The 20,770-nt window shown below is 37.0% G+C and overlaps 1 protein-coding gene across 1 annotated transcript; it reads right to left on the bottom strand.

The window, feature by feature from the left end:
• Positions 1–2,871: 2,871 nt before the first annotated feature.
• RSL24D1 (ribosomal L24 domain containing 1) lies at positions 2,872–19,018 on the bottom strand. The gene is made up of 6 exons (XM_011928647.1): positions 18,753–19,018; positions 14,662–14,775; positions 12,919–12,991; positions 7,264–7,327; positions 4,894–4,979; positions 2,872–3,788 (listed from the first exon to the last, which is right to left on the bottom strand). Exons 1-6 carry the CDS (start codon positions 18,831–18,833, stop codon positions 3,715–3,717), a joined length of 492 nt encoding a protein of 163 aa, XP_011784037.1. The 5' UTR covers positions 18,834–19,018; the 3' UTR covers positions 2,872–3,714.
• Positions 19,019–20,770: the final 1,752 nt, after the last annotated feature.

Below are 20,770 nucleotides of genomic sequence, written 5' to 3' on the forward strand. Positions count from 1 at the left end.
TCTGTTGTTAATTTATTCTTTGTATCTTTCAAATTACTGGTCATTTTAAAAATAGACTAATGTAAACCTAGCATATGTTTACTAGAGGGGAAAACACACTCATTTTCCATTTAGTTGGTATTTACTGAGCACCTTCTATGGTCCTGGTACTCAATACCCATGCCTGGGATAGGAAATAGTCCCCGCATTCTTGGAAATTACGACAGAAATGCATTACCTGGGTATGTTGGAGGATGACTTCCAGTTAAGACAAAAAGGAACTTATTAGCAGGATCACAGGGAGACACAGAGTCAATCAGCGGCTAAAGAAAGAGACCAGGTAACTGGTACCCCAGGGAAGATCATGTGGCAGAGGAATCACCTTTCCCACATGCTAGCTTCAATTGATTAAGATTAAAACAGGAGAGCTTAAATCAGAGGTCATCCTATAGCACCAGAAGGTAGACTCTTATTTAGCATAAGGAATTCATTCTTCAGAAGAGGTCATTTCCCCTTTTGTAGAAACGATTCAAATCACATGAAGACATGCAAGGTATAATTTGTGGATCTCCTGTTCAATCCTACAACATAGTAATAAAGGAATATCAACTGGGAAATCCTTCCAGAGTCCTTGAAATTTAGTTTTTATTTTAAGTGTTTAGCGTTGATGTTTTTCCCCTTGTCTTTTCAACACAATTCAGCAAGCTGCCATGTTAACTTTTACACAAAACTCTTCATTGGATATGAGAATTTACATTAAGCTGTGAGCAATTAAAGTCTGATGTCTTTTTCCAGATCTCCATTTAAAATGCAAATTAAAGGGCAGAGAGAAAAATAACTTCCCTTATGTCACTTACATTATCCCTTAAGATTACAGGAAACTTCATTTTTTCAAACTAGTAGGAACCAAAAACGTATTTCCCCTTCCCACTCTTCACAACAGAAAATGCTGACGCAATGAGATGTTCTTCTTAGTAACAGAACTTTCTGGCTGACTTAAAGGCTAAAATTGACATTTTAAACCATACATGTCCTTGTTTTTGTTAAGTGGATTTCAATCAATTTAGCCACAGTCATCCCCAAACCTTAACAGTCTCCACCCTTCTCCGAAGTCAAATCCCACTGCTGTTGTTAAGTTTTGTGTGGCCACACACAACCAATCCTAATAGCTAACATTTTAACACTAGCTTACTATGATGGTGGCCTTTAAGTATTTTACATGTATTAACTGATTGAATCCTTGCAAAGAATTCCAGGGTTGGTCCTGTTATTATCTTCATTTTTCAGATGAAGAAACCAAGTCACAGTCGAGTGTCGCTCTCTTAGCTGTTACCTGGGCTTGTGAAGACTTGCTATACGAGGCTCTGGATAAAATCCTACATAAATGCAGGGAAACAGACGTGTATAAACACAGATCACCGACACCTTGATCTTCTAGTTCTGTGGTAAAGGAACAGGTTACCTAGCCCTCAAATTTTTATACCTATATATTTAAATGGGAATAATGCTATCTGCTTCATGAGATATAGGCCAATCTTCTCAAACTCTTCTGAACTCAAACTCTTCTAAACTTCCTCTTCTAAACTCTTCTCAAACTCTTATAGATACAGAAGTTTATCCACAAGATAAACTTCTTCCTAAGGTTTCTATTTTTAAGAAATAAGAATTTTTGAAAATAGTTTTTCTATATTCTGACAAGGTATTTTAAGGTGTATGTGTTAAGGATATTCCTTCCCATGATTTCCAATCCTATATTGTTCCAACCTGGGCAATATGGTGAAACCCTGTCTCTATGAAAATAAATAAATAAATAAGACAAAAATCAGCTAGGCAAGGTGGAGCAAGCCTTAGTACCAGCTACTTGGGAGGATGAGGTGGGAGGATGGCTCGAGCCAGGAAAGCAGGAGTTGCAGTTAAGCCAAGATCAGGCCACTGCACTCCAGTCTGTGCAACACAGTCAGACCGCCTCAAAAAAAGAAAAAAGAAAAAAACAGTTCCCCTTAGTAAACATTTTCCTTTGTTTCACTACTAGCTACTCAGCACAGGCCTCTACCAAACAAACTGAAACAAAGCAGCCTAAAAGTATTATACCATAACAACATCTCAGACAACATTTTCATGGGAAGTGATCCAAACAGGCTTCAAGGGTTATGGTGGGATGAAAAAAAAAAAAAAAATATGGCATTTGTATCCATATAGTTTAGAATGAGATCTGGGTTCTCAAAATTCTATGAAATCATGAAAAGGAAGAAAACTGTTTGGATGCTAAACTTAAGATGCAACATCAGCTCTTCAATTCAGCCCTATTTCCCCCAAATTGATGGTTGCAAGGCACCAGCAGCTTGCTCTTTCACTGGCAGTGTAGGACCCTTGTTTCCTAATAAAATGTAACTTTTAAAATGTGTATTTCTTTAAAAAATGAATATGGTATGTAGTAAAAACTCAAGAAATTTTACAAATGTCTTTCCTCACATGTATCATTTCCCCTAATCTTCAATCAATAATATTGTTTACAAATAAAAATACCCAGGCAAAACCACACTGGAACTCAGCTCTCCTAACACTTGGTCCAGGCATTGGTCTACAGCTTTAGTTTTACTATCTCATACTGAAATAAAAAATGAGCCATTACTTTATAATTATGTAAGGCTAAGAATTAGTAATTTTTTCTACATTCTGCCCTAAAAAAATATTATGCAAACTGATAGTTACTTAATATCTTTAACATATTTAAAATTGTAAACAATGTAAAAACACAGAAACATTAAGTATCTATTTCTCTTTAATTAAACGTATCTCCTACTTAAATGGGATGTGTGGAGGAAGATTTCTTCTTCCAGATAATCAATACTTCATATCTTTGTTTAGTGCCTTTAAATAATAAATATCGCATTACTTTTTAAATGGTTTTATTTTACGTACAAATAATGAACATAGGTTGTACCCATAAATTCTACTTTCCAAAATCAGGAGCTTTTTAAAAGAAAACCACATAGTAACTTTTAAAAGGCGCTGGGATTCCTCTGCTTCTAGATCATTGCTGGGCTAGAAAAATAAAGTTTGTTCTACCAGGAATCACAAGTGAGAACTGAATATTCTCCAAAGTGGAAATTCTAGAGTGTAGTGTCACTCCAGGCAAAGATTATTCAGTTCTCATCCCCAACATCCACAGCTACCTATCAGAAGGGTTAAACCAGGTCAAAACAGTCCAGCATAATTTAGGTTTCATCAAACAATGTCATTATGCTCTTCTAAGATGCAAATAAACCAAAATAGGAAATACTACAACAAAAATAATATCTGATACTACCATACAAATTGTTAGTTCCTTTTTGTATCCCCCTCTTCTATAACATTAACAAAGGGAATATTTTACTGCAAAGAGTATTTTATTTTATACATCACTAGCCATGAATTTTTGCCATTAGTTACTATACAAATGCTGCCTAGTGCCATTATCCAAATGGCATAACCATTTTACATCCACAATTCACTTCTATAGTTATAAGTAGAATTTTCATGATTTACTTAAGTACATCTATCAGTGAAGATTTAACACTGAGATGCAATCTAACATCCGTAATATCTGATGTTATGTAGAAGGCAATGTAGGAAAGATGTATTTTAATCACTTTTCATTTAAGTGACCTTATGTAAAAAATAAGATAATTTAGCAGTTCCAAGTATCCAAAGGGTATTTTCAAATGTACACAAAAGAAATGGTTACAGAGATTTTTAAGGAGCATCTTCCATGTCCACATCCTCTTGTAACTGCTGTACCATTTTCTCTTCCAACTGCTTCCCTTTGCCTTTAATAAAAAAAAGTAAAAAATAAACAACTTAATTCAATGTGACCTTACAGAATTCACATCAACACTTTATAAAGGATCCTGCATGTTTTAAAGTAATATAAGCCATTCCTAAGAAATTTAATAAAAGCTAAACTAACATAGGTCTTACGATATGCCATGCATCAAATAAACATTCTGCATACATTTGCTCATTTCACCTTCATAACAACTCCCCATTTTAAATATGAGAAAACTGAGGCTCCAAGACAGATTAACTTGCTGAAGGTCACTCAACTAGAAAGTCATGTAAGTCAAAGTGCTGGCATGCGAACTCCGGCCATCTGGATCCAAGGTCCCTGCTCTTAACACTGTTCTATCTACCTCAAAGAAGATTACCTAAAAAATTAGGTAACAATGGTTCCTTTCTGGTGCTTTTTGACTATCAGGTTGTTATCATGTATATGTGAAACAAATGCTCCAGAATTTTGTCTACTTTAATAAAATTTGGTACAAAAATAACACAAGTAGATTTACACAAATGTACTCAACATGTGCTTACAGAATTTGATTTTTACTAAGATTTCTTTCCCTTTAAGTGACCTACCTAAGTAAATTGCATAAGAGACTGTACTTGGTATTAGCTGAGTAAAAGAAACAGTAGTCCAAAGTTTAGTATCAGAATCACCTGGAACACTACTGAACAGTGGCCCAGACTCAAAGAGCCTCGGCCTATGTATTTATACTAAGTTCCCCAAGTTGGTCATTCTGATACCAAAGTTTAAGAAACGCTAATATAAAACATTGTCCTTTAATCAATACAAGTGCGAGACAAAAATCATCTACAAAACTATTACTCAAATCATTTTGCTTAACTTGGGGAGATATGGAACACAGAATTCAATGAAGGGAAAAAAGAAACACCATATAAATAGATTACAACTGGGAAATACTGAATAAATTACATTTGAATAGACCAAATCATATCATAAATTTACTATGAAAGATAATATTTAAAGGAAAAAATACCCAAAATTAGTTGGTACCCAAATACACAGACCACAAAAATCGAGATTTTTCATTTTTCTTCTGAAAGCAGAAAACTCCTGTGCAATGCAGTACTTACCTGCAAGAGGGGCTCGGATAAGATGGATGTTTTGCTTGACTTCTTTGATATCCTGAACTTTCTGTAGCTCTTTATTTTTCTTCAATCTACAACAAAACACATTAAAGCCAAAATTTCAGTTACTAACACTGCTTTAAGTGGCATCAGTCCACAATACAGCTTCTAAATTTTGTTACTTCAGTTAGCCCCACAGATGCAGAATGGAAGTATGATGGCTGCCCTTCTGTTCACTCCCCTTTCTTCTCCCCACAACACCCCCCATCCAGCAGGAGCATCAACACCAAGTGAACAAAGAGCCTCTCAGTTCTCTCACATTATTCCCAAATGGCAAGTGGTGAACATAACCTAAAAGAGATATATGCCTTACATTTATTCCCAAATCTAAGGTAACGTCACCTGTTAAGCCCTCACAAATGTACATTTTCTTCCCTAACAACTCAAACTCAAAGTGGTTTTCTGGTTCGTAATTAGCTCAAAATAGGATTCCTACCCTACCACAACACTTGTTCATGCATTCATTCTTTGCACTTAAGACTGGCACAAAATGGGAGCTCAATATATATTTGCTGAGTAAATGAAGGATGTGATTCATGAAAAGAAGTAGCGCCTGGCTGTGCGCAGTGGCTCACGCCTGTAATCCCAGCACTTTGAGAGGCCATGGCAGGTGGATCACGAGGTCAGGAGATCGAAACCATCCTGGCTAACATGGTGAAACCCCGTCTCTACTAAAAATACAAAAAATTAGCCAGGCGTGGTGGCGGGCGCCTGTAGTCCCAGCTACTCGGGAGGCTGAGGCAGGAGAATGGCATGAACCTGGGAAGCGGAGCCTGCAGTGAGCCAAGATGGCGCCACTGCACTCCAGCCTGGGAGACAGAGCGAGACTCAGTCTCAAAAAAAAAAAAAAGGAAAAGAAGTAGTACTCTACTACATAAAACAACCTTTAACCCTTTAACTGTTACAGTGCCTAGATCTTTTCTCCTCAAATAGATAAGTCTCTGTTATATAATTTTAAAAAAACCATTGGGTAATTAAAAGAGCACAAAACACATAATATTCAATAGAAATGCTAACAGATTAGTCCTCAAACATTTTTCTGAAATGCTTTAAAATTTTTAAGCCACAAAGCTGCTGGCACGTGCTTCTTTTCCATGACATATTCCATAGCAATTAATTTAAAAGCTAATGGTCCTGCTCTGAAAAAAATAGCTGATTCCAAGCTGGGGAAGAGGAAACATCCTGTCAGCTATGAAACATGAATGCACTCAAAGAATGAGGAGAACTGTCAAAATGACATAACAGTCTGCCTGAAGGAACTCCCACAGGCCAAACCTGGGCCACTTAGAACATCAAAATAAATAATGACAATAAAGAATTATAACCCAATATATACCATAAGAATCCATGAATACACACAGACGTAATATAAGTAAAGGAATAAATCTTGAAATTGATGGAAAAGGGAAAGTTCTTTCTTACATGAGAAAATCAACTAAAAAATGTAAAGAAATGATGGAATTAGAAAAACCACCATTTGGCAACAATCACAACAATAGTATTAACTGATTCAGGCAAGACTCTAATAAAAACCAAAACCAGTAGGTACAAGTTTGAGGAGTAATAGGCTCTTTATTGAATCTCTATGTATCTCCCCCAAAATATATACTGATTATAAGGTAAAAAAAAAATAGTAACCTTCCAGTGGAGAAACCTAACAGACATCACCTTAATCAAATGATCAAAGTTAACATCACCAGCAAGGTGACATCATGTGCTTCCCGATATGATGCATGAGAAGGATATGCCATCATTTCTGTGACATCCCTGCCAAAGGTGCCTAACCAAAATCTAATGAGGAAGATATCAGACAAACTCAAATTGAACAACATTCTATACAATAACTTGACCTATAGTCTTCAAAACTATCACTGTCATGTAAAATAAAGAAAGATGAAAAACTGTCCAGATTAAAAGAACCTGAAGAAATATGAAGGACTTTCTGTTGCTATGGATGTAATCAGAAAAACTGGTGAGGTCTAAACAAAGTTCATAGATTATATAATAGTATTACATCAATGTTAATTTCCTGACTGATAGATAACCACACTGTGTTTAAGAGAATGTTATTTTTAGGTTACATACACTTAAGTATACTTAGAAGGAAAAAGCGTTATGGTCTTCAATACATTGTGACAGGGATAAAGTAAATGTAAAATGCTAGCAGAATATACAAGAGTTCTTCATATTATTCCTGGAAGTTTTTGGTAAGTCTGAAGTTATGTCAAAATTAAAAATTAAAAAAAAAAATACAAATGCCTCTAAATATCTACTAGTAATTACTTTCCAAAAGTTACTCCACATAAATATTCATACCTGTTCATTATAAATTTAGCTTGGCGTTTCTGTTTGATCTCTTCAACTCTCTTCATTGCATCAACTACAAAAAAGTTCATAAGAGTTAGCAAATGTACGTACATTCAAGCAGTATGATCAACAACTGCATTAACAAGCACTTCTTTATTATTCTGATTTAGAAATGAATTTATATGAAAAAAATCATTACAAAAACAATCCCTACTCAAAAAGCTGAAGAAGGTATATACTCATCATCACGCTCAACATTCTCTCTAACAAGTATCATTTCTCTAATTTTTATTTGACAAAAGTCTCTGCTGCTGTTAAATTTTCCTTCCACTTTAAACCAATCCAATGCTTTTCAAATTTTACTATAAAGAGAACTTGGACTATTGCAACTAATCTCATTCTTAACTTGTAATTTCCATGAATAAAGACAGCATCTTTCTGGTTATGAACACTTAAAGTGCCTGGGATATGGTCAGCACATGATATTGGCAGAATGAACCAAACAATCAATACTAACATGTTCTAGACCACAAAAATCCAACTGTTTTAGAAAATGTCTACAGCAGCGTTGGCTAAAAGGGGGCTGAGTTCAACTACGCTCTAAAATCTCTATTAGTACTATCCAATGAAAGACAAACCACATATGAAATTTTAAATTTTCTAGTAGCCTTATTTTTTAAAGTAAAAAGGAACAGGTGGAAATTTAATGATACATTTTATTTAACCCAAATTTTCAAAATACTGTCATTCAACATGCAATCTGTATAAAATTATTAGTGAAATATTTAATTCCTGTTTTCATATTAAGTCTTCAAAATCCAGCATTCATTTCACATTTACAGCACAACGCAATTTAGCCACATTTCAAGTGCTCAGTGGCTCAGACACCACAACTTCTGATCTAGCTCTTTAAAGTGTAGTCTGCAGATCTAAAGAAAAAGATATTTATATAGTATTAAAGTATCTCCCAAAAGTATACTTATTCATTAAAAAGAGTAAAACAGTAACTCTTCAGTGGAAAAACCTGACAGACACCACCTTAACCAAATGATCAAAGTTAACACTGCTAGTAATGGAACTAATGGACAGCTTGTGTCTCCTGAAAAAACACACTGAAAAAACTCAGCATCGAATCTCTGGTGCTCTTGCCAAGCGTGCATTATCCAAACCTAATCTGAAGGAAACATCAAACAATTCAGTTAAGAAATTTTATACCAAACTCCTGGCCCATATTCTTCTAAACTGTCAATATCATGAAATATAAAGACAAACTGAGGAAGTGTTCCAGATTAAAAGAGATTAAAGAGACACGACAAGTACTATTCTTACAAATTTTGCTATAAAGAATATGACTGGAACAATTGGAGAAATACGAATAGGTCTGAGATTAGGTCATAATATTCTATCAATGTTAATTTCTTACTTTTAATAATTGCAGTGTGGTTATGTGAAAGAATGTTCTTATTTCTGGAAATACATATTAAACGAGGGATAAAGAACATTAGGTTTGCTTAAACTGTTCAGAAAAATATACGCTAAAGGGAGAAAGGGAGAAAGAAGAGAGACAAAGAGAAAAAATTAATTTAACAAAATGTTAACATTCAGGGAGTCTGGATGAAGGATATCAGAGAACTGTACTCTTGCAACTTTTCTGTAATCGGAAATTAGGTCAAAATAAAAACTTTTTAAGAAGTGTAGTCTAGGACCAGTAACACTGGCATCATTTGGGAGTTTGTTAGAAACAAAGGATTTCAGGCCCCACACAAACCTATTATATCTGAATCTACATGTTAATAAAAACCACCAGGACAATCTTTAAGACCTCTAGAATTAAAGCAACGTTTATATAAATAATTCTAAGAAAATGTCAACTATAAATCTGCATATGCTGTAGCTCAGAATTAATAATATGCTGGATATGTAACTTTTTTCTTTTGTCTTTCAGCAAAAATAAGGACAAGTTCTAGTACTCAGAAGCATTTCCACACTTTAAACTTATTTAGAAGGGAAATACACACAAGTGGCAGGAAAATCCTTTCCAAAGAATAATCTACTGTATTTCCAAATATTCCAGAAGATTCCAAATAATATACTGTATTTCCAAATATTCCAAAAGCAAAAGTCAAGAACCTAAGAAGCATCTGACTGTACAATTCACAACTACAAAGAGATGGAACCAACCTAAGTGCCCATCGACCAACAAGTGGGTACAGAAAATGCGGTACTTATACATGATGGAATAGTACTTACCCAAGAAAAGGAACGAAACAATGTCTTTTGCAGCAACTTGGATGGAATTGGAGGTCATTATTCTAAATGAAGTAACCCAGGAATAGAAAACCTAATACTGTATGTTCTCACTTATAAGTGAGGGCTAAGCTATGGCACGCAAAGGCATACAGAGTGGTATAATGGACTATGGGGACTCAAAAGTGGGGGTGGGGTGGGGTAAGGGGTAAAAACTATATATTGGGTACAATGTACACTACTCAGGTGATGGATGCACTAAAATCTCAGATTTTGCCAATCTACAATTAATCCATGTAACCAAAAAAGCACTTGTACCCCAAAAGCTACTAAGATTAGAAAAAAGTTCAACAAAAATAAAATAAGTAAAAAGTTAAAAAAAAAAAATCTGAAGACATTAAAAATTCACCTGCAACACAGACAGCCACGAGGGATAAAGTGCAAACTACTTTTCCCGGTATTTTTGAAATTCTAACATACTACTGTTTCTATAGACATCAATACCTTAACGAAGGTTGTTCAATCCATATCCTCACATAATTTGATAATGTAAGTAATGAACATACAACTCTTGTCAACAGATTAGTTTACAGACAAAATGATATTGAAATATGAGGGGTGTGGAGAATCAATAAATCTCTTAGAAGAATAATACATTGTTCTGGAACAATACTGAAAACAACTTTCATTAATTATGTAAAACACCAGGAAAAAATCTTAAATTCCAAAGACTCTCATCCTATATACCTAGCACTCACACTGCACACTTAGCAGATCTTCTCAGAAAAATCTATTTTTAGGATCCCAGTAAAAAGGAAAGCAGAATCAGTGCAGGAAAAAAAAAAAAATCAATAGCGCACTGTTTCTTACAGAATTTACAGATGTATAAATGAGGGGGGCAAGAGAATGAGACTCCGTAATAAAACCTAACAGAAACAATAAAATAGGAGTACTCAGTAAATGCACCTAGAGGGCAGAGACTGTGTGTGACCTGTTCATCTTTGTATACCACAGGCAGTGCTTAATAAATCTTAATAAATGTGCAATGAATTAAAATAAAGTAAGAACTGCAGAGAACATTACCATTACAGCATGTGAAGTCATACAGAACACAGCAGTATTTCTCTCGAGCAATATAACATGAAACTAGCATGGTGGATCATAGAACTGATTATTTACGTTATCACTGAAATTGGATATGCACCTCATTTCAACAACCACCTAAATACCCACTAAGTCAAAGTAGTTACAAAATATGTAAAAATGATCTGGAGCTGTTGTCTTCAAGTAATAACAAAACAACAAAAGCAAAAGTCAAGATGAAATAGAACTGAATGAAGTCCAGAAATGCTTCAGGACTGGCCAGGCACAGTGGCTCACACCTGTAATCCCAGTACTTTGGGAGACTGAGGCAGGCAGATTGTCTGAGCTCAGAACTTGCCACCAGCCTGAGCAACATGGTGAAACTCTGTCTCTACTAAAATACAAAAAAAATTAGCCAGGCATGGCGGCATGTGGCTGTAGTCCCAGCTACTCGGGAGGCTGAGGCAGGAAAATTGCTTGAACCCGGGAGGCGGAGGTTGCAGTGAGCTGAGATCGCACCACTGCACTCCAGCCGGGGCAACAGAGCGAGACTCCGTCTCAAAAAAAAAAAAAAAGACATGCTTCAGGACTTTCCAATAATGTCCTTGATAAGGATGCCTTTTGAAATCAATTTAATAATCCTATAAGTTAATCTCTTTAGAAATCCTTGAGTTTGAATAAGTGTTATTTCCTTATCAAATAAACCCAATAAAAATCAATTGCTTTTCAGAAATTAACTCTTCCTCTAATTATAAAGGAGAAGGAAAAGACCTTATTTTTTAAAAAGGGGGTGGGAGAGACCCAAAAGGTACAAAAATTAGGGCTAAGTATAGAAAAGGCAATTCCAAATCGAAACTCCAATTTCTCCATATGGTCCAGGGTAAACAAAGCTTTAGAACAAGCTTGACCAACCCACACAGCCCAACATAAATTCGTAAACTTTCTTAAAACATAAAGAGAGCTTTCTGCAATTTTTTTTTCTTAGCTCATCAGCTATCATTAGTGTTAGTGTATTTTTTACATGCCCTAAGACAATTCTTCTTCCAATGTGGCCCAGGGAAGTCAAAGATGGGATGCCCCTGGTTTAGAAGGTGTAAATAATACTACAAAGGTCCACACATTTTCAATTCTTCCCCTGAAGTCTCGTGACTGACTGGAGTACAGAAAGGGATGCCCTGCCTATGATCTATCAGGAGAGTAATAAAGTCTGTGGAATTCTAAGCCTTACAGACTCCGGTTAACAAACCACATCACCCCCACACCCAACACTAGAAATGGCTACAGGCTGCACAAAGGTAACCATGGGAAGAAAAGAAGGCAGGGCCGGTGCCTGGCGTGGTGGCTCACGCCTGTAATCCCAGCACTTTGGGAGGCCAAGACGGGTGGATCACTTGAGGTCAGGAGTTCAAGGCCACCCTGGCCAACATGGCGAATACCCACCTCTACTAAAAATACAAAAATTAGCCAGGTGTGGTGGCATGCGCCTGTAATCCCAGCTATCCAGGAGACTGAGGCAGGAGAATTGCTTGAACCTGGAAGGCAGTGACTGCAGTGAGTCGAGATCATACCACTGCACTCCAGCTGGGTGGACAGAGCAAGACTTTGATTCTCAAATAAATAAATAAATAAATAATAATAATAATAATAATAATAATAAAAAGGCAGGGCCAAGGGTCCCAAACATCCAAACATACACAAATGTGGTAGAACCTACAAGCTAGCTTAAGGGATTAACTTTTTCTACATATGGGACTTTTTTCATTAAACTCTCTGCCTACTTCAGGGAAAAAAAGAAAAAACTAGATATTATTGCTTTTAATTTCAGAAGATTATAACTTCATTTTTTACCTAAGTCAAACACTTAGAAATTCTCAGGACATTTGTAATGATGACCTTAAGCACTACACTTTTTAATTTTAATTATAAGGTATACAGAATACAAGTTTATATCCTAAACTATATAGTCTAAACATGTGAAGTGTGTTAGGTTTTGTGTGTATTTTAACTGTCCCACACTCACCCTAAAACAGTATTTTTCTTCTCTATTTTTTTCAGCCACTTGTATGTTTTTACACCTCTGTGTGGGCATTTCAAGTAGGAGCAAAGTGAAAATTACATTATTTTAAAATGAACACACCAGCCAATTGTAAAAAAAAAAAAAAATTGATAAAAGATATGACTACAACAGAACCATTAAAATGAGGATAAAATGATACAAGCCAGGCTATGACAAAGGGAAAATTCAATATTTAAACAACAAACTGACACTTAAAGTTATAGTATTATCCCAAACCAGTCTCTCCTCAAAATTATTGGTATTTTTCTGTGACTTACTAGTTTTATTCCATAGTTCTCGCTGGTATTTGATAGGTTCATTTCTACGTTTTTCAAATTCAAATGAATTATCCTGTAAGAGGGAACAGAGGAGATTATAAAAATAAAGTTTTAAGAAAAGTAGAAAGGAGACATTTCTTAAAACACCTTCCTTTTCGTAAGTGTTCTGAGTGAACATACATCAAGATTCACCCCTCAGGGTGATCTCAGAGAATATAGGTTTTCAAACTTTTTCTCCTTTCACACCTCCCTACTGAAAACATCCCTCTATATAACGGTGATTCTCAAAGAGAGAGGAGGAGTCAGTAACACCTCCATCCCTCAGAACGGCATATAACAATTACCAGGATTACAAACTGGAAAACCTTCCCCATTTCCATTCCCAGATAAGATCCAAAGCCAGAAAACTCTGAATTACATTGAACCATATGAAACTGCCATTTTTCACAGATCAAAAAAAATCAACATCAAGAATTCCATGGCCTTCCTGTAGGAGACAGAAAAAAAGAGAGAGAGAAAACTTCATATGGTTCAAACTAAGTATCTCTCTGTTACAGCAAAAAGGTATGAAAACTATATATATCTTCAAACAAATGAGGTGCTACTCTGCAGAATGTAAGTCAGGCCCTACATTTCTTCAGATCTTCTCCAAAGATTGTTACCATTGCTAGTGGCTGGTATTTTTACAGTTAATGATCCTTTTAATCTTAAAACACACAAAAAAATTCTGGAAAAGCTACAGGTATTTCTTGGTTTTCAAATCTATCTGACAGGCACAAAAAAACAGCACTACCTCTGGATTTAGCTACTATTTCTTTTATATATACACACCTTTATTCGAAGGATAATAACCTCAGCCACAAGGTAAATGGTAATCAGTAAATGACTGTGACTGGCAGTCTTTCCTCAGGCAGCTGCCACTTGCTTTTAGGCTGCTATGCTGCTTCTCGTCCAGAATGAAAAGTATTTTTGTGACAGTAATTATGATTTGGCCTTACATCTGGTCAAACAATACTCTTTACTTCACTGCAAAGCTCTGGGATTAAGGAAGCCAGGAAACGGCTTGATGGAAAATGCTTGCAGATACTGCCCTTTAGCAATGAAAAGGTGGGAAAGGGGTCACAGGTTTGGTGGGTAAAGGAGGCCAGGGACGGAGGGGACAGTTTAAAAGATCTTCCACCCTCAAAGGTAGCCTGTACTGCACTTTCATCTCCTTTCTTTACAGGGACTCAACACGGACAACTTCAAAATATCCTTTTATCAATTCAATATAACAATGTAATGATGGAGGCTCACTCCATTAAATCCTCTTCCCCCTTGACTTAGCTCTAGTCCTCCTGACACTAACACTACTAATTTCTCTGCTATCAGATACAAAGCCCTGCTAAGGAAATCCAGAAACTGATAAATGAGTCTATTATAAACTTCACCTGAGCCTTGACTGCTGTTCAGAAATCCTTTCTCTTAACTTCATCTCAAAATCTTTCAGTAGCAATACCCAGCTTCATCCCAAGCCATTTAAATGATTTTCCTTTCTCTGCAAGAGCTAAAAATAGTAGCTCCACACAATTATAGTTTTCAGGACCATGTGAGAATGAGATTATTTCCAAAGCCAAATATAAATAAGGCACTTATTAATCATGTTATCGGAGGCCTTGCTATGACTGATTAAATGACATACACCCTTCAAATACTAAAACTGTGAAACGTGTAAAAACTGTATTGATAGCTAACTGTACTCACCACTGTAAGCTCTTTACCAGCTGCTTTCCGGAATGCCTTGGTCCACCTAACTTTGCGAGGATTGCGCTTCTTTTTAAAGTTTTTATGACATTTAGATTTGCAAAATCTGAACACCTACAAGAAAAGTTAAAATATTGAGAAGTCAACATTAAAAACTTTTCTATCATAAGATGTTACCCCTGCTAGATAAAAAATACATGCCCTTCTACATAAACTGCCACTTAGAAATGTGTAAGGTATATCAGACTACATGGAAACAACTACTTTTTGACTGTCAAACATCATCCCAACCAAAGGCTAAGGGCCCTGAAAATATTATTTTAAATTACTAATCATTTGTATAGAATAACAGTAAAATTATTTCAAATAAAGGGAATAGCTGTAAGTAAAGTCATTTAAGTCCTTTCTTAATTCAGGATAATTTTCAAAACTCACTGTCTCTATACCTCAATGGGGATAAAAGTTTCAAACAACCATTCTGAAATCTCCTTTTGGGTCTTTCTGTCTTCCTTGTTGCAACCACAAAATAATTTCAAAAGCAACTAAAACTGGTGCTCTAATAGATTTGTTTTCGACTTATCCATAGATCTGCTAACAAGATTCTTTACTACTTTAACTCTCCATCTTCATCCTAAAAGATTTAATCCTTTAATAGTGCTAACTTACAACTTGATGATGCTTCAACATGTTCCTGAAATGGCTTATTAGGACTCATTTTATAAATCTAACAGTATTATTTTGTTACTTCGTAATGCCTTAGAACACACTGCAATTTGTGTATGCAACTGGAGAAAATGGGAAGAGAAAAAGTAATTATTTCAGGTTTGTGGATCTTGGTAAAGAAAATTAAGTTGAATTATCACACCTAGAAGGTATGACAGATAAATAGGTCAAAATAAACAGTACAAACACTTCAAACTAAATAAGCCTGTCTATGTATCACAAATCATACCACTTTTCACCTTTTATATATGTTGCCGTATGGGGAACCTCAAGTAGGTCACTACACACAGTAGGACAGTTTTCTTAGAAACTGTTGCTATTAGTTTAATCTGATCCAGGCCCATACCTCCTAGAGAGCCTTCTCCTAACAGACTAGAGTGAAAGCATGTCTATATCCTTGAGTTAATTTCAAATAGACTAGAAAATACAAGAACTACTGAAGTCTCCTGGAGTAGCCTACTATGAAATCATAAATAAAAAATGAATATATTAAAATCATTGTGAAACGAATTATATTTCATTTGAGTATTTTTAGCCCAAAATACGATTACTTTTTAAAGCCTCCCACATTTACTATCTACTAGATGACCCTTAGGCAAATTCCTTTTTCTACTATTTATCTAACAGGAGAACTAAACTTGTTTTGGCTCCTCTCAATTCCAAATAGATCCAGTGAGGAATCTACTTGGTTCCGTATCTAATAGGTATTACCTGAAAGGCACAATGAAGGATCTAAAGAGACTGGGAACCAGAGGAGGTGTGAAGGGGATTCAATTAGTAAATAAGGAGTATCTATGTGCCTGATGTTGTACTAGTGCTAAGGATATAAGAACAATTAAAATTTGGTACTCTACCTTGAAAAGCTTAGTTTAGCAATGTGATAGTCTCACTTTGCGATCAAGAATGACAGAGATCTGACTAGGATATAAACAATGGAATAAAGCTATAATCATGTATAATGTAATATGTAAACACATATGAGGAAGTGGTTAAATCTATGGTGGTGAAAGTGGTGGATGGCTTATGTGTCAGGCAAAGCTTTATGTTCTCAAGGTTCTCTTTTAATTTAGTCCCCTAAATGCTAACATGCTAACAAATGATCCCCCATACCTTGGACTCAAAGGTCTTCTTATTCTACTAATTCAACATGTATTAAGCCCTCATTAAGACTGTATTTTTCCTGTTTGCAAAGTATGTGCAAATATGGAGAACTGGCATTAATTCTACCCTTAATCCATTTATGCCTAAGAAGAGTAAAAGGTGAAGTTTCTATTAACAACAGTCTCAGAAACTAAGAGAATAAAGGCAGAAAGACTAGTTAAAGCCTGGGAAACATAGCAAGTCCCTGTCTCTACAAAAAAAAAAAAAAAATTTGATCTCTCCGTCTCTACAAAATTTTTTTTTTAATGTTGGGCATGGTGGTGCACACCTGTAATCCCAGCTACTCAGGATGCTGAGGAGGGAGGACTGCTTAAGCCCAGGAGACTGAGGTTGCAGAGAGCCATGATCACACCACTGCACTCCACCCTGGGTAATAGAGAGTGAGACCCTGTCTCAAAAAAAAAAAAAGACTAGGCAAGAGGCTATAAAAGTGGTAAGTGCCTAATCTGAACTAGGGCAGGAAAGCAGAAAGAAGGCAAAGACACCACTATTTTTTCAGAGGCAGGATAGGTAAGTCTTGATAACTAGATACAAAAGGTGAAAGATTCACAGATGACTCTCATGTTTCTAGCAAAACGATCTGGGCACTTAAGAGTGGTATTAATTCACAGAGCAAAAAGATTTGAGGTACTAAGGAATTCTGTTTCAGTAGGCCCACTGTGAGGTACATCCAATGGAAAATTCAGATTTGGAGCTCAGGAGATTTAGACTTGGAAATCAAGAATATAAAAAAGGTGAGATACTTGTTCTTTGTCAGTGTTTCAGGCCCTCTATCTTTTATTTCCTCCATCAACTAACTCTCTTCTGGATCCACTGATTTTCCTTAGGCCAAGATGACTCCCAACCAACTCAACATTGTCCTTATTCTTCATCAACTTAACTTCCATTGTGTCTACCAAATCAATAACCAGGTCTTGACAGCTCTCACGATCTGTTGTTCTAATTCCAGTATCCAGCTGACAAGCAACCTGGACGAAAATCACAAAATCGTAACGAGATCATGTATAAAACCATACTGCCTACTTTGAATTAGACACCAACCTGGCGATCTTTTGTTTCATTTTTATAAACTTCTTATCATGTTCCTGAGAGCAAATATTCAAAACCTTCTATGTTCTTTTACCTTACCACACATAGCTTTGGTCCCTCATTTTCAGCTGAATCCCTTGCATCTAATTAATGGGGTCAATATCTTTGATCTGTTACAGAGATATAAAGTGAAGTCAGACTTGTAATTCTTTAGCATGTCAAATTCACCTTAATACACAGATTCTTAGACCCTCTTTCCCTCCTCTAAAGATTCCAAGTCTGGTGGAAACCAGGAATCTGTGAACGCCCAGTAATTCAGAAGCAAACTTAAGAAGTCAAATTCTGAGCAACAATGTGTTTCTCTGAGAAAGAGAGGAACGGGATTCATTCTGTAATGACAGGACAAACTCATGTACCATTCAAAACGTCCTTCACAACTAGGACTCATTTATTATTTACGTTTATAGACTTACTATAATTATACTTGTAGCCCTACGCCCAAGGCTCTATCATCATTTACAATCCAGTCACTTACTCAAACAAGTGGATTTGCTCCGTTCTCTGCCTTTTCTCAAAATGTTCAATTTCCTTCCACTTAGAAGGCCCCTCCGCTCTTTCTTCCGCAAAATTCAGGATCCAAGATAAGTATCACCTCAATTCTGAGTCTTTCCGTACAGGACCCTCCCCAACTCACCCGCAGTACCTAATGCAGTACTACCTGCAGCAGACTTAATACATAAGTCTACTATTAAGCAATATGGAACACTTCCATCAACCTCTACACTTTAGTATGGACCTTATAGCATAATGCCTGACAGGGTATACACTCAACAAAGTTCACTGGATTCAAGAACGTGGCCCACGCACACGAGTGGCCAAACAGCCCTCACAGACATCCAAGATTCCTGGTAGGCGCTAGCTGGGATCGCTCCTGAAGCTCCACGCTGCCAATGCCACCCAAGGGTGGCCTGATGGCCAGTGCCACTGGGGACACCAGGAAGGAGAAACGCGCGAAGCGGAACACTGAGACCGGAGCCCCAGTTAAGCCACCCTCCCACGGGAACAGCGGGAGCAACCAGGGCCAAACCCGGCAGACGCAGAAGCACCCGGCACCGAGTCGCCGCGTCCAGGAACCGCGGAAGCTAGGCTGAAGCGCAGACCGGTCTCGGTTGCCTCACCTTGCAATCGTTGCGGACGAACATCATGCCGTGTCCAGGGTAGATGGGCCCCGAACAGAAATAACACTTCTCGATACGCATGTTGAATCCGCGTGGGACCTCACCAAACAAACGCCAACCTTGAGAGGAAGTGACACAGCCCCGTCACCGGAAGTGACGTTCTTTCCCCCCCCCTTCCCCCGACCGGAAAAAGGCAAGCGTCCTTAGTTCTCGCGGGTCAGTTGGAGAAGAAGCGAACACGACTGTGCTTCCGGTGGCTGTGCGTCAGAAGCGCTGCCGTTTGACGCAGGCGCAGAGCTGCAGACTAGACCTGTTCGCTCTTACTTTGGGGAAGTATGATTCTGCGCCACTTTCTGAACTCGCTCTCACAGCGCCTATTGTTTTTCTCTGTGTATGTCGGCATTTACGCACGTTTTATGTATCTTTGGTTTGTGCTTTGCCCCGGAGTGCTATTGAGTGCGCTCTCTTAACTCGTTTGTCTACTGCCTGCCCTAGACCAGCCCTCGATTCTCGTCCCCTGGTGACTTGCACGGTGTAAGCGGCCAAGAACCTGCAATCCAGCGTTGCTTCTTCGAACATTATAATGAAAACGGTTGAGTCGTTGATGCTCCAAGGACTTTACCAGCAATTTTTTTAAATATAAAATCGTGTTCTCCGTCTCCCGCCTCCCATTGTAATTAATATACATATGTAGTAAACAAATACTTTCGGCTGGGCGCGGTGGCTTAACGCCTGTAATCCCAGCACTCTGGGAGGCCGAGGTGGGCGGATCACCTGAGGTCAATAGTTTGAGACCAGCCTGACAAACATGGAGAAACCCCGTCTCTACTCAAGATACAAAATTAACCGGACGTGGTGGCGCATGCCTGTAATCCCAGCTGCTCGGGAGGCTGAGGCAGGAGAATCGCTTGAATCCTGGAAGCGGAGGTTGCGGTGAGCCGAAATCGCGCCATTGCACTCTAGCCTGGGCAACAGCAGCGAAACTCCATCTCGAAAACAAAAAAAAAATACTTTTCGCCGGAAACTACCTCCTTTCCTAGACCTGCTGTCTTCCTCCCCAGGGGAAAAACAGTTCCTTTTGTTACCTTCCAGAGCTTTTCTGTGCAAACATGTATATTTGTGTGTTTCCCTGTCTCTACGTGCTCTTCTTTATAATATTAGTTAATATACTATTTACCCTTTTCTGCATCTTGCTGTTACCTTGTCTCCATTGGAATGTGAGCTCCATGAGGGGCAGGGATTTCAGTTCGTTTGGTTTGCAACTACATCTCAGTATCTAGAATAGTCCCTGGCACATAATAGGCATTTGATACACATTTTACTGTAAACGGGTATTTAACATTCGTTTTCATATATATATATGCCATTGTACGGAAGTATTTTAATTGGTCATTAAGCGATGGTCATTCTTATCTTTTGGTATAATAAGCATCTTTACTGACACCCCTTTTCAAGAGAGGGTTTATGTAGAACTGCTGGATCAAGAGGAGCTGGATATAGATATCTAATTTTAAAATTTGGCAGAGAATACTAAATTGCCTTCCAAAAGTTTTTACCAATTAACACTCAGCATCAACAAATAAGATGTCTGTTTCACTACACCCCTATGAAAAGTGATCTTTGCCAACCTGAAATGAAAATTTATCTTATTATTTCAACTTGAATTTAATTACAAATGATGTTAAGTATCTTTCACAATGTTTTTCAACGTTTTTCTGTGAATTGCCTTTTCAGGTCCTACACAGTTTTCTATTGTTGATTTTCAACAGCGCTTTACACGTTAAGGTTAGTCCTTTGCTGAAATGCATTTAGAAATTATTTCCCTATCAATATTTTAAGCTTTGTGCATGGTCTTTTTCCATGCAGAAATACATGTTTTGTATATTCAGATTTATCCAATTTTTTATGATTTTGGATTTGGTACTTTCCTTTAAACTGCACTTCTCCAAAATTGTTTTTCAAAATGTTTTCTCTTACGTTTTGTAGTTTCATTTTTTTGCATTTGAATTTTCAACTTG

Source organism: Colobus angolensis, unplaced genomic scaffold (assembly GCF_000951035.1).
Source record: "Colobus angolensis palliatus isolate OR3802 unplaced genomic scaffold, Cang.pa_1.0 Scaffold78, whole genome shotgun sequence".
Lineage (NCBI taxonomy): Eukaryota > Metazoa > Chordata > Mammalia > Primates > Cercopithecidae > Colobus > Colobus angolensis.